This window comes from Miniopterus schreibersii (genome assembly GCF_964146895.1).
Source record: "Miniopterus schreibersii genome assembly, chromosome: 15".
Taxonomy (NCBI): domain Eukaryota; kingdom Metazoa; phylum Chordata; class Mammalia; order Chiroptera; family Miniopteridae; genus Miniopterus; species Miniopterus schreibersii.
The window spans coordinates 1,984,789-1,996,929 of NC_138115.1; the positions used below are offsets into that span (position 1 = coordinate 1,984,789).

The 12,141-nt window shown below is 51.8% G+C and overlaps 1 protein-coding gene across 15 annotated transcripts in view; it reads left to right on the forward strand.

The window, feature by feature from the left end:
* The window catches only part of EIF4E3 (eukaryotic translation initiation factor 4E family member 3), a 65,896-nt gene that overhangs the window by 29,074 nt on the left and 24,681 nt on the right, over positions 1-12,141 (forward strand). For 2 of the 15 annotated variants that reach the window (XR_014000328.1, XM_081159221.1), the window contains exon 1: positions 2,814-2,988. The exons of 10 other annotated variants lie outside the window; for them this stretch is intronic. Coding sequence is in view for 3 of the 5 variants with exons in the window: in XM_081159221.1 (XP_081015347.1) it covers positions 2,894-2,988 (95 nt within the window). In the remaining 2 variants the exon portion in view is untranslated. Of the gene's footprint in view, positions 1-2,802; positions 2,989-12,141 lie in introns of those variants that run through there. 3 more of the 15 variants (XM_081159217.1, XM_081159216.1, XR_014000329.1) reach the window with 3 other exon arrangements.

The following is a 12,141-nucleotide window of genomic DNA, read 5'->3' on the forward strand; positions in this document are numbered from 1 at the left end:
GCGTCAGATGTAATACTGAGCATCCTGGAAGGCAAGTGAAAACGAGAGGGAGGTACATAATCATGACTCAATAAAGGAAAATTGGCAGACTATTCTTCTAACTTCTGAAAGTAACTTATCACATGGTACCTACTGTTTTTTAGAAACTGCAGATAAAACTTTTAAATGAACCCTTTCTTGCTGAGGGTGTTGTTCAAGGACATAGGAAGATGTTCAGCTGACAGCTTGACTAGTTTTAATCATTAGGAAGCAAAAACTCCCTTTCTGCCACTGCCTTAGAATTTTATAAACATAAATGTCAATTAGTAAATAGAAATTTTCACAATCAACTAGTATTTATAAGTTAATGATATATAAATTCATGTAACCACTTTGCACAGTAATTTAGCAAAATGTATCACATTTTTAAATACAGACAAAATTTACACTTCTCCCAATTGTTCTGAAGTAACCTGGTACAGACGAGGAAGGACATCGAATACAAAACTGCTATGGTAGCATTATTTATAAAAGCAGGTCACTACAGACCACCAAAATCTCAAGGGGGAGTGAATTAAATTATATTACTTTTTTAGAATGGATTGCTTTGTAGCACTTTAAAAAGGGGGGACATCTGTAATACTTTCAACAATAAAGATTTTAAAAAAATGAAATAGATCTATGTGTTTTGATATGGAAAAAATCCTCTAATATATAATGTTAAGATAAGGGTGTGCAGCAGTGGTATCAAATGCTTCTATTTCTGTCATGAAAGATATGGGTAGGTAGGTATGCAATTTATATATCTAGATATATGCTTTTATGTGCATACTTGCATTTTTCTGGAAGGAAACTGTTAACAGGGTTTCCTGTGAGCAGGAAGACTGCTAGCCTTGGGATGGAGGGAGACTTTTCATAGTATTACCATGCAGACCTTTTAGTTTTTCAGTTGGAAGGGCAGTAGAGCCTGGGTGTTAAAAGCCTAGATTCTGTTGTCTGAAACCTGTGTTCAAATCCTGGCTCTTTCACTTATTAACTGTGTGACCTTGGGGTTAATTTAACTTCTGCATTTCTCATCAATAAAATGGGCCAATAATAGTACCTTCCTCATTGGATTGTTGTGAGGATTAAATGAGTTAAGTATAAAGTGCTCAGAACAGCCTAAACAATGCCATACATGTATTTTCATGAAAAAATAAAGGGAAAAACGATTTTTTTAAATCCTCACTCAGCTTAGGGCAAAAGGAGAAATTTTAAATGCGTCTAACCAGGAGGACCCCAGTATCTCAAAGCTGGAAGGACTTTATAAATATGTCACTGCTTCCAGCATCATATGCTGCGTAGAAATTATGTTTGGCCCTGGCCACTGTGTTCAGGGGTTAGAGCGTTGGCCTGCACACTGAAGGGTCTTGGGTTCGATTCCCGGTCCAGGGCATGTGCCTGGGCTGCAGGCTCGACCCCTGGTCCCAGTCAGGGCCCATGCAGGAGACAACCAGTCGGTCTGTCTCTTTCCCATGGATGTCCCCCCCTTTCACTCTCTCAGTACATCAGTGGGAAAATATCCTTGGGTAAGGATTAAGGGAAATAAATTATGTTTGAAGCAGGGATCAAAAGGCAGCCGTCTAGTTTCCATGGCCATTTTATCCGGACTTGAATCCCTTTTAGGGAAGGCACCTACTCGGATTCAGAACAGACCTTTGCGATGCTGTGGTGAGCCTGAGCCCATCTGGGTTTGCAGCTCCGGTTCTGGTCCATCCCAGGGAAGGCTCAAGCACAGAGAACGGGTATTAGGCCAGGTGGAAAATCTGTGAGGAGCCGGAGCTGTTGGAGGTCAGAGAGGGACATACAGAAGTTCAAGGTTAAAGGGAGTATCCTTGCCCTGCCAGTTCCAGGTGTGTTCACATGCTCTCAGGCCTCTCCTTGCCTTTCGAGAGGGCAACGCAGACCCGTAAGGGGCTGTGCCAGGAGGACCCCTCAGGGCTCTTCTGGCCATGGAGGCTTCTTTACAGAGGTGCAGAAAGCAGCGGGCATCTTGTTAGACTGCCTGGCTTCCTCCCCCTTTCTTGTGGGCGCTTTGGGGCAAGCCTGGAGAACTTCAACTGACTCTGGGAACCTTCCTTTGAAGTTGGCCACACTTTGGGCCAGGCCTGGGCCCCTCACTAAGGTCACATGGTGGCCACACAGAAGGTGGCCTGGGGGCTCTAGTCCCTTCAAATCAGCTGAGTTTGGAAAGTGCTGTCACCGTGAGAAATGTAAGGCTGGCCTATTACAGCTTCACGGCCGAGTCCGTGGTGCCTGGCCTCTGGCCGGCGGCCCTTTCTTGCGCATTCCAGGCTCTGTATCCATTTGGCTAGAGGTTCCCATCGCATCTACCCTGCACGTCCAACTGTGCTTCCATCTGCCCTTTCATGCCTCCAGCCCTGCCCTAGTCATCTGCCAACTCCCTTCCCCCCCCCCCCCCCCCCCGGAGGCCTTTCTCCATCCTCCTGCAGCCCATCCATTCAGCTGCCCACTGCCTGTCTGGCTACAGAAGCAGCCTCTCGAGGGCCTGAGGGTACCCTTCCTCCGCCCCGCGCCCGCCAGGATGCCCCGGGCTGCGCTGCCAGCGCTCCGTTGGGGCCCAGGTCGTGCCAGTGGGGAGCCCGACCCACCTCGCCCTGAGCCGGCCAGTTCTGTTTGGCGGGCGGGGCGGTGGGGCCGTGGGCCGTGGGCCGGGTGCCGGGGCGCGGGGAGTGGGCGTGGGCTTGGCGCGTTTCCGAGGGGCCGTGGGCGCGCGAGCCGAGGACCTGGGCGGGGGCGGGGCGCGGGGGCGGGGCGCGGGCCGGGGGCGGGGCGGCTGGAGGCGGGTGGGTGACTCAGCCGCGGCTCGCCTCGCGTCTGCCGGTCCGCGGGCCTGGCAGGCGGGGCGCAGAAAATGGCGAGGCCCCGGGCCGCCCCCGCGCCCGCCCCCGCGCCGCCCGAGCCGGGAGGGGTCCCGCTGCACTCGCCCTGGACCTTCTGGCTGGACAGGTGAGGCCGCGCCGCCTGGTCTGGGCGCCCGCCCGCCGCAGGGGCGCGGGTGGGACGCCGAGGGCCGGGCCGGGCGCGCGGCGGGGGGAGGGCGGCGCGGCCCCGAACTTTCGGCCGCACTTTCCGTCCCGTTCCCTTTGGGGGGGCGGCGGGCGGGCGCGGGCTGGCGGCGGCGGCGGGCCCGGCCACCCCGCGGGCTCTCGGGAGCTCGGGACACGACCTTGGCTGCGACGCCGGGAGGGTGGGCCCGCCCTGGGGGCGCGGCGTCGGGGGGGGGGGGCGCGTTGACCCCGCGCCCCCGGGTGGCCTGCACCCCGAGTTCTTTCTCGTCCGCTGCGCGGGCATTTTTTCCAGCACTTACCGAGCAGCCACACTCCCGCTAGGTGCCAGGGCTTCCGTAGGGACGGTACCTCACCTTGGCAGCTGCGTGGGTGGGGACACTCCCAGCTTTCTCAAGGGGCAGCGAAAGTGCCCTTTTCTCAGAAATGCCTCCCTGGCAGCGGCGTGGGAGTTGCGCCCCCGCCGTGCGTCCGCGCCCCGCCGCCCGGCGCCCGCCGCGATGCTGACCACGCAGTGTGCCCTGTGTGCGCTTTTAGTCTGTGCCAGCCCCGCGGCGGCTCCCTCTGCTGCGGGCCAAGAAGCAGGCACTTTGTTTTTGACACTTGCTGTATCCCAACACCTAGAACTGTGCCCGGCACACAGTAGGAGCACAAGTAATCGCTGACAAACGAGTAAATTGATGAACACGAGGCCCCTTTTTAGTGTCTCACACAGAGGGTGCCCAGCTTTACACCTCAGGGCTGCCCCGGGAGATTATCACAATTCCGATAGCACTGTATCTACTATAGTTGTTAGGAGGAAATGTATTGACAGTTTTCTGTGAAATTTACTTACTAGACAGAAATCTGGCCTTAAAAGACCTTGTATAAAATGCTTGCAAGACTTTTTAAAAAGTGATACTCGTCTTTTCAAGACTGACATACTCATTCTTTCCTTCCTATGGGACTTAGCTCCCATCTCTGAGAATCGACAGTTGGAGCCATTTTCTTCCCAGCACCCAAAGAAGAAGCTGGGGGGGGGGGAGGTACCACAAGTCTCGTTTTTTCTGAAATATTTTCACTAGAGGTTCATTTCTAACTTTTTCTCCTAGAAGAACAAGATGCTAGAGAAACTGGTAAAGTTCTCAGCTGATATCCGCCACCAAAGATACCGGTTTTGAGCCCCACATCACCCAAAGGCCTCCCACTACTTAAGACTCTCCTTTGGTACCTGTCTCCTGGCCTGTCCTACCATCCAGCCTGCTGTGGGAGGTGGACAAGCGAGTGATCTAGCCTTCCTGAGCCTCACTTTCATTGTTTGTAAAAGGGGGATAATAGAATAGATCTTATAGGGCTGTTCTGAGGATTAAATGAGAGCCATGAATGTAAAACACCAACACATAAATGCTTAATGAATATTAACTTCTAACATGGGTATTTCCTGCTCCCAAATTACAAACCTCTCCCTCCCCCCTCCTCTTCCTCCACTCACCCACAGCCCCTGGAGCGGCTTATCTGAACTCAGTGTGAGGAAGCCAGCAACCTCATTCGCTGCCCTCATGGATGAACTGGAGAGCCCGTCAGTGGAGTTATTTGAATTTTCAAATGGAAATTCCAATATGACCCTGTTTGTTTTTTGTTTGTTTTTAAGTACACTTGAGCTAAAGGTTTAAGCATATGGGAGGTACTTTTGGTTGAGGGTACAGCATGAAGTTTTCCTTCCATTTTCTGGTCTCTCGAACCCTGCCCTGTCTTGATTCTTGGAGGCCACTCTTGGTTGTGTGCCTCTGCTTTGTTTTCATCTCCTGATTACCTGCTTTCCTCTGAGTGTTACCCACAGTCCTTAGCTCTCTTCTTGCTTCCACCCACACCAGTGAGCTCATCCAGTCCCAGGGCTTTCAGTTCCGTCTATGCCTGGTGATTCCCCACACTTGACACTGCACAGCCAGTGCCGCCTCCTGTGTCTGTGTGGATGTCTGATACACATCCAGACTCTGTGTGCCAGACCATCTCCCTACCTTCCCTCCAACGTTCCTCCTTCCATCTGTCCATCTCAGGTAAAAGCAGTTAGTAGCAACTCCTTCCTTACATCTGCTTAGCCCAGAAATCTTGGAGTTATCTGTGGCTCTCTTCACCTTCCCCCTTCTCCTCTCTCCTGCGCTTCTCCCTCCCCTCTACATCCATTGTCAACAAATGCTATGATTCTACCATTAAAGTGTATCCAGAATCCAATTCACTGTCACCACCTGCATCCTAGACCCTGGAATGCAGGAGCATCCTAACTGCTCTCCCTGCTTCTACCCTAGAGCCCGTTCCCATCACCGCAGCAAAGTGGTGCCTTTAATACCCAACTTAAGACTTGTTACTTTCATGCTGTTTCACTCAGAGCAGAAGCCAAGATGCTTATAACAGCCCGCGGGACTCTGCAACATTTCCTGCCCCCACCTAGGCCCCCTTTACCCCTCTGTGTCCCTGTCCCTGTCCCTCCTGCCCACACCTTTTGAGCTCACTGGCCCCTTGTTCCTTCTCCGGTATCCTGGGCGTGGTTCTCTGCCTGGAAGCTCGTCCCTCCGTCCGTCATCTCTGGGCGCTTGTGCTCCCTTTCTTTCCTGGTTTCTGCTCAAATGTCACCATGTCAGGGCGACCATCCTGAGCACTGATACAAGGTGTGCGCACACCCAGACACCCTGCTTGCTTTTCTCGCTGGGATCAGCCCTCTGCCCGTCTTCTCTCGTTAGAATGTGAGCTCCGCAGGGTTCTTTCCCCTCTGCCGTGTCTGCAGCTCCCAGGTGGGAGCCAGCATAGGCTGGCCCGCACTCAGCATGGAGGGCGCTACTGATTCTGCCCTCACTGACTCCCCTTCTCCAGTGTTGTTCGTACTACTTTCATTATCACTTGCAAAGCTGCACCTCTAGCCCTGAGCTCTCTCCTGAGTTCAGGACTCGACATGTGCTACCTGCCATGTACTGTGTAACAATGCCACCATCCTATAAGTCTTTCAGAGTTGAAGTTTCCATTTGTCCTTTGAATCCTCTCTGATCTTGTCATCCCCAAACTCCCCCATCCCTCTCTGCCTTAGTGGCGGGTTTGACTGTCGCTCACCACCTAAGGGTGTCTCTGCAGTGGGGTTGCGTGTACCGGACCGGTGGGATCCTGGATCTCCACCCCTGCTTTTACCAGAGCACCTCTGACTGGTTTTGTTGTTGTGTTTTGCTTTTAGAAATGGGCGGCTTTAACTTGAAAGCAGCATTCCCCAGCTTAAATAAAAAGGGAAGACTGTAGACTTACATGCTATGCTACAGACTTTTGTATTGCTATGTTTAATTTGAAACTCACTTCCTTTTTAGCCTCATTGCCTATCTCTCCCAACTCCAGAGTTCCACTCAGTCTGTCCGTTCTCTCTGGTAACAGCAGAATCCTGGCCCGTCTCAGGGTGACCCTGCACAGCCAGCTTCTAAGACTGGTTTCACCGTGTTCCTTCTGCTTGGCATGCCCTTCTCCCTTTGTTTACCTGAAAAGCTGCCATGCATCCCTCAAGGCCTTACTAAGATGCTGACTCTATAATTGTCCTTCCATAGCCCTAGGCCCAGGCAGGATTAAGCCCACCACCTTTGTTTCCCCAGCATTTTTTACAGGCCAGTATTTGATTTAATGGTCACTGATTTCTCTTCTGTCCCGCCTGCTTGATTGTGAGGCTTTAACTGCCTCTTGTGTGTCTCCTGGAAGTGCACATTCCAGTGCACATAGTAGGTGCTTAGTGAGTATCTGTGTTTTTGTGTTTTTAATCATAGAGGTGGCCTGTTACAGGCATCTCCCACTAACCCCACCCCATCAGGGTTGAGCTCCACCCAGCCTTGTTTCTTCAAGTGTAGCTCCTGACCACTTACCTTTGAAATCACCCAGCTATACTTGTTAAAATTCAGGCTCCCCACCCTGCCCGGACTTACTCAGTGAGACCTCTGGGATGCAGTGTGCATTTGTAACAAATGCCTTAGGCATCAAAACTTGAGAATTACTGCTCTGTTTATTAACCAGTTTAATTGAGCATGTTAGTTGCTGGTCACTGTTCTGAGAAGGTGCTGAGAAGGTAAAGATGCCCACAGCATTGGACCTGGGCCTCCTGGGGGAGCTCCCTCACATGCCCTTTGCTTCCACAGCACCAGTGATGAGTTCAGTGAGGTGCTGGGTTCTAGAGGGACCCACCGTTTGGGGCATAATGCTTTCAAATGCATTCCAATTGTGTGCTCCATAATAACAAATGTGATGCATGGAGGTAGAGTCCAGCTTGGCAAAGAGGATCCCCAAATTATCCTTGTTCATAGAATGACCCATAGGGACTAGGTGCAGTCAGGAGGCTGCATAGAAGGCCACAGCTGACAGGTAGAGGGTGGCTGGCATGTCAGCTACTCCTGTTCTCTTTTCCCTGTTCTTGCCTTCCTGAAGCTCCAGGCTCTTTTAAAGGCACAGGAGCATGTAAGGGGCAAAGGGCCTCTGGGTAGATAGGCAGAGAAAGGCTCTGATTAGGGGCTCACAGCCCGTTCAACAGGGTCAACGGTTGGCTTTTGCAGATAGGCCGGTGGTCTCTAAATATCCTCTCTCAGAAAAGTTCCTAGTTCCTACCAGTACTAACTGTTCCAAAAATATTTTTTCTCTTTTTAATATTAGAGATGCCATGTCCTTATTTCCAAACCTAAGACAGCTGGCAAAATTTGAGTGACCTGGCATTACGACAGATCGAAACCTGGCCTTGCTAGTTCTGTTGTTGGCTCTAACACAGTCATACCTCTCTTTCACCCATCTTCCAGTGCTGAAGGAGTAATTATGTATCAAGATCAAAAGACTCCCAGTTGCTACTGTTAAGGAGCTTGTAGGCTAGGTGTGACAATAGCAGGGAAAAATCAAAATCCAATAAAAATGCAAAAATAAAGCATTCAGACTGTGTAGTTTTAATGGATGTGTTGTTAAATGTTAATAGTGTCCCTGAATCATTTTTGTATGTGACTCTTTCTCAAGCAGCAAGCCGTAACCACAAGCCACAGATCTATCTAAACGTGATTGAAATGAAATCTGTCAAACAGTGATTTAAAGGAGTGATCTCCAAGGGACGTGTTCATCACGTTACTGAGCCTGAGCTGATTTTCCCTCCATAGCTGAGCCCGATGTTAGCAAAGTCAACAAGAAGACTGGCTTTTAGGAGCCATACCCCTGGCTTTATAGCTTCCCCTTGCCGTTTCCTGTCGCTGGAATGAGAGGACCTCAGATTAGGGGGGGTGTTGTCCCCATTCATTCTTCATCCGCCATTTTCTGCGCACGTGCGCTGGACAGGTCTCCATTATTTGGATATGTGGTACCGCATATAAAGTTTCAAACCTCTTTTTCCGCTTTAACCAGTTACTATTAACTACCATGTGCCTCAGTGTTCTGGGTGGGCAGTGGGTGCTGTGCCTGATGACCCACCCAACCCTCGAGAGTGCAGGAGGCGGTGTCGGCAGCGCGGCGCGAATGAGAGCACCGAGGCCGGAGGAGCCGCTCTGAGCCACACAGCTCATGTGGAACAGAAACAGGATCTGAATTAAGTGTGCGACCCCCAGCTCGGGGTCCCTAATCGTGCTGAACACTGCATTCCTTTGAATATGGGCAATGAATGGGACACAGTTCTCACACGTCTCGTATCTGAAACGAGCTGGACAGGACCTGGGAGGTAATCCAGGCCTACCGCTTAATTCACAAAGAAGGAAACCAAGGGCCAGTGTCGTCAGAGATCAGTCAGGCCAGGGCGTCCTGCTTCGGGATTCGCAGAGAGAGGAGAGCCCTGCCCAAACCCGTATTCGAGTGCCTTTATGGAACCGTCCTGCACTTCAGCGCCCACACTGTCCCCGTAGGCGCTGAGCGATGGGACGTGCGTGTGTGAAATGTGATGTCACCTTTCTCCTGTTGCGCCATCAGCGGCTCGTTAGCTTTTGCCTCCTGCGCTGCTGGCATCTCTTGTGGCCTGGAGGACAGGCAGCACCCCTTAGGCTCTCGGGTATGCGTGCGTCAGCGGGCTCACGGGTGCCAGGGGACGCTGTGCGTGGCCTCTCCCCTGCTCCCCGGGGCAGCTGCAGCCCAGGGACCACACTGTGAGTGGACGGGTGCAGGCAGGGTTTGGGGGAACCTTTTCAGTTTTCCTCTGTGAGAAGCATCTCCACGTATTTAGATGACTGGCTAAGGGGTGCTGTGGCCCCCCAAGAGCTAGCCTGGTTGTGGGTGGGGTAACCTCTTTAGGCATTTACCAAGGTCTCTGTCCCAGTGACCTCTCACGGGCGCAGCGCAGCACAGCGGTCACATCTGTAGAGGGGGGTGGCGGGGAAGGCGTTGGGACTGCGGCAGTCCGAGCTGGGGATGCAGGCTGTAGGGCAGTTGAGACTGTTTGGTTCGGAGTTGTGTTCGTTGGTACCAAGCAGAGCGTGGGTCATGCAGTAAGTGAGCAGCTTGGGCTCGTGACCAGGAGCGCCCTTGCCACGCGGCCCTTGTTCAGGTCCCAGCTCTGCCACTGGCCAGCTGTGTATCGTTAGGCAAGTTCTGCCCTCAGTTTGCTTCTCTGCAGAGTGGGTTTAAGGAGGGTGAAATGAGACAAAGCATGCATGCAGCACATGCTATCTACTCCTTCCAGTTACTGGGGCTCAGTAAGTACTTGAAAAGAGGGAGGATCCGATGCTTTGAAGCATTTCAGACTTGAGCTAAGAGTTTTGTCTTGTGGAGATTCTCAGGAACCTGCTTTAATGAGTAGATAAAGGTGATTTATGAACGACACATGAATTTCAGCAAGTAAGTGGTGCTTAGGTGGCTCAAAACTATTCAAGTGGAACAGTTGGTTCAACCGTACTGGACTTCCTGCCTTCTCCTAACTACACAGATAAAAGGGAATTTTAACCAGTTTTCCCTGGAGACTCTTAAGATGCATTTCCTTTTATTCCGTTACTAAGTAACATAAAGCTGGCGTTGGAAGTTGGTCTGAAGTAACATTAGTGCTCCGCTGATATCTTTCTACTGATCATCTACTTGGAGACCTGGAAGGATCCCGCTTCTGCCTTAACAGTCGCAGCTTCTGGATTAGCGCCATCTGCGGGGGGTAGCCCTCGCCTAGCTACGGCCTTACGCCCAGAGAGACTGGCACTTGACGGGCTGGCTTCTCCGGGGCTGGGTAGAGGTGGTTCTCCGCTCTGACTTCCTGGGACTTCGACTCTTTGCCCCACAGATGAGAGAACGTGCTTGGTGTCTTAGTTCTGATTCCTTTCTCACCTGTCCCTGTCCTCCTGTCCATGGTGGTGATGGTGGTGATGTCAGCAGCAGTTGCTTAGCAGATGCCAGGCACTTTCTGTAGCAGTCGGCCACGCAGTCTAGGAAGCAGAGTGGCGTGCCCAGAGGAGGGGAGCGAGGGCCAGGACGCTCAGGCTTGTCACACGGCTGTAGGTGGCAGAGATGGGGCTGGAACTCAGATCTTTGTTTCCAGAGACCATCCTCTTCAGCCCTGTTTCCCTGTCTTTCTGCTACAGCCCGTCTGTGGCTTTTGTTTGGTCAATTATTTTCTTCTCACATCCAGCCCCAGAAAACGACCTAAAGATGTCTTCTTCCTAAAGTATTCCTTGTATCACATTTTGGGATATCGTTATTGCCAGGGACTCTGGTGGCATCTAACCCTGTCCTGCATCTCTGCTTCTGCCCCGTTGGTGACTAGATGGCTGGTGGTAGAGGAGAGAATGACAGGCAAGAGCAGTGGGTGGGCCCAGGAAGGGGAAGCAGACAATCTGAGGTGGGCAGGAGCGGTCTTTGACATAAGACGTCCTGCCTGTGACTACCCATGCTGAGAGGACGGCTGGCTTTTACTGAGAGGCTTCCTCTCCATGAGAAGGTTGTGGGCATCAGAGCCAGACAGACCAGAGAAAGAACCCAGATCTGCTGAGAGACAGGCTCACTGAGCCTTGGGTTCCTAATCTATAAAGCGGGGTTAATACCAACATGGCAGGATTGCTGTAAGGGTTTGAAATAATAGATGTAAAACCCTTTCATATGTGTGCTCAATAGAAGGAAGCCGTTATTACAGTAAAGTCACTAAATCAGAGAGAAAGCTCCCAGAGGGACAGTTCAGACTCCTTACCCTGGTCCATCCAGGGGCATTTTTGTTCCATTGCTGTGTCCTGAGCTCCAGCCGTGTCCTGTGGGAGGGTGGCACGGAATTCAGAGAACGTCAGAATGGGTCCTCACTCCTGGCTCTGTGATTTTCCGCAGCTCCGGCTACATCTCCTTTTGGGAGGGCTCAGGGTCAGTGTGTACCTGCCCTCAGCCTGCTCCGGCACTTCCTCTCTCCCAGGCAGGTACAAGGGTGGAAACATTGTTTCTTTGCCCTCGGGAGTCTGGGGGATTCAGAGAGCAGGCTGCCAGTTCGGAGCTCGGCGGGGCCGAGGGCTTTGTCTTTGTTCCCAGCGGCTAGAAGAGGTGTGCGATGAGTCTGTTGATTAAATGAATTGTAAACCTCTGAAACTATTTGTGCCCTGCCCACGCGGGGTTTCTCAGCATTGACTCCGTTGGTGTTTGGACTAGATAATTCTTTGTTGAGGGCTGTTGTGTACATTGCAGGGGGCTCAGCAGCAGCCCTGGCTTCCAGCCGCTAGATGCCAACAGCATCCCATTCCCTTGTGAAAACCAAAAATGTTTCCTCCGGCTATTGCTGAATGTTCCCTGGGGGGCCACGCCACCCAGAGAGGAGCATCTGTGGCCTGCGGAGAGAGGGTTTAGTTAGGGTTCTCTTGGGAGGTTTAGGTTTGTAACATGAATGAAGTAAAAAGACTTTTTAAAGGTAGGAGAATATAGTGTAAGTGACACAGTACAAATGTTTGTTTCATGGAAACCCACTACGGACATTTACCTTCCAGGGGCTGCACCTGTTAGCAGAGCTGGGCAGAGGTGTGGGTGTTGGCTGCCAGGGCTGCAGCTGGGCCCTTAGCCCCCTGCACTGCTGCTTTAAGAAACAGGGTCGAGGCTGAACCAGAAGTCCAGCACATGCTGGTCTGTTTACAAGGCAGATCATTTAAAAAGCTCAGCTTGTTTGCCCCTTTCAGCATTGACGAGCATTGCT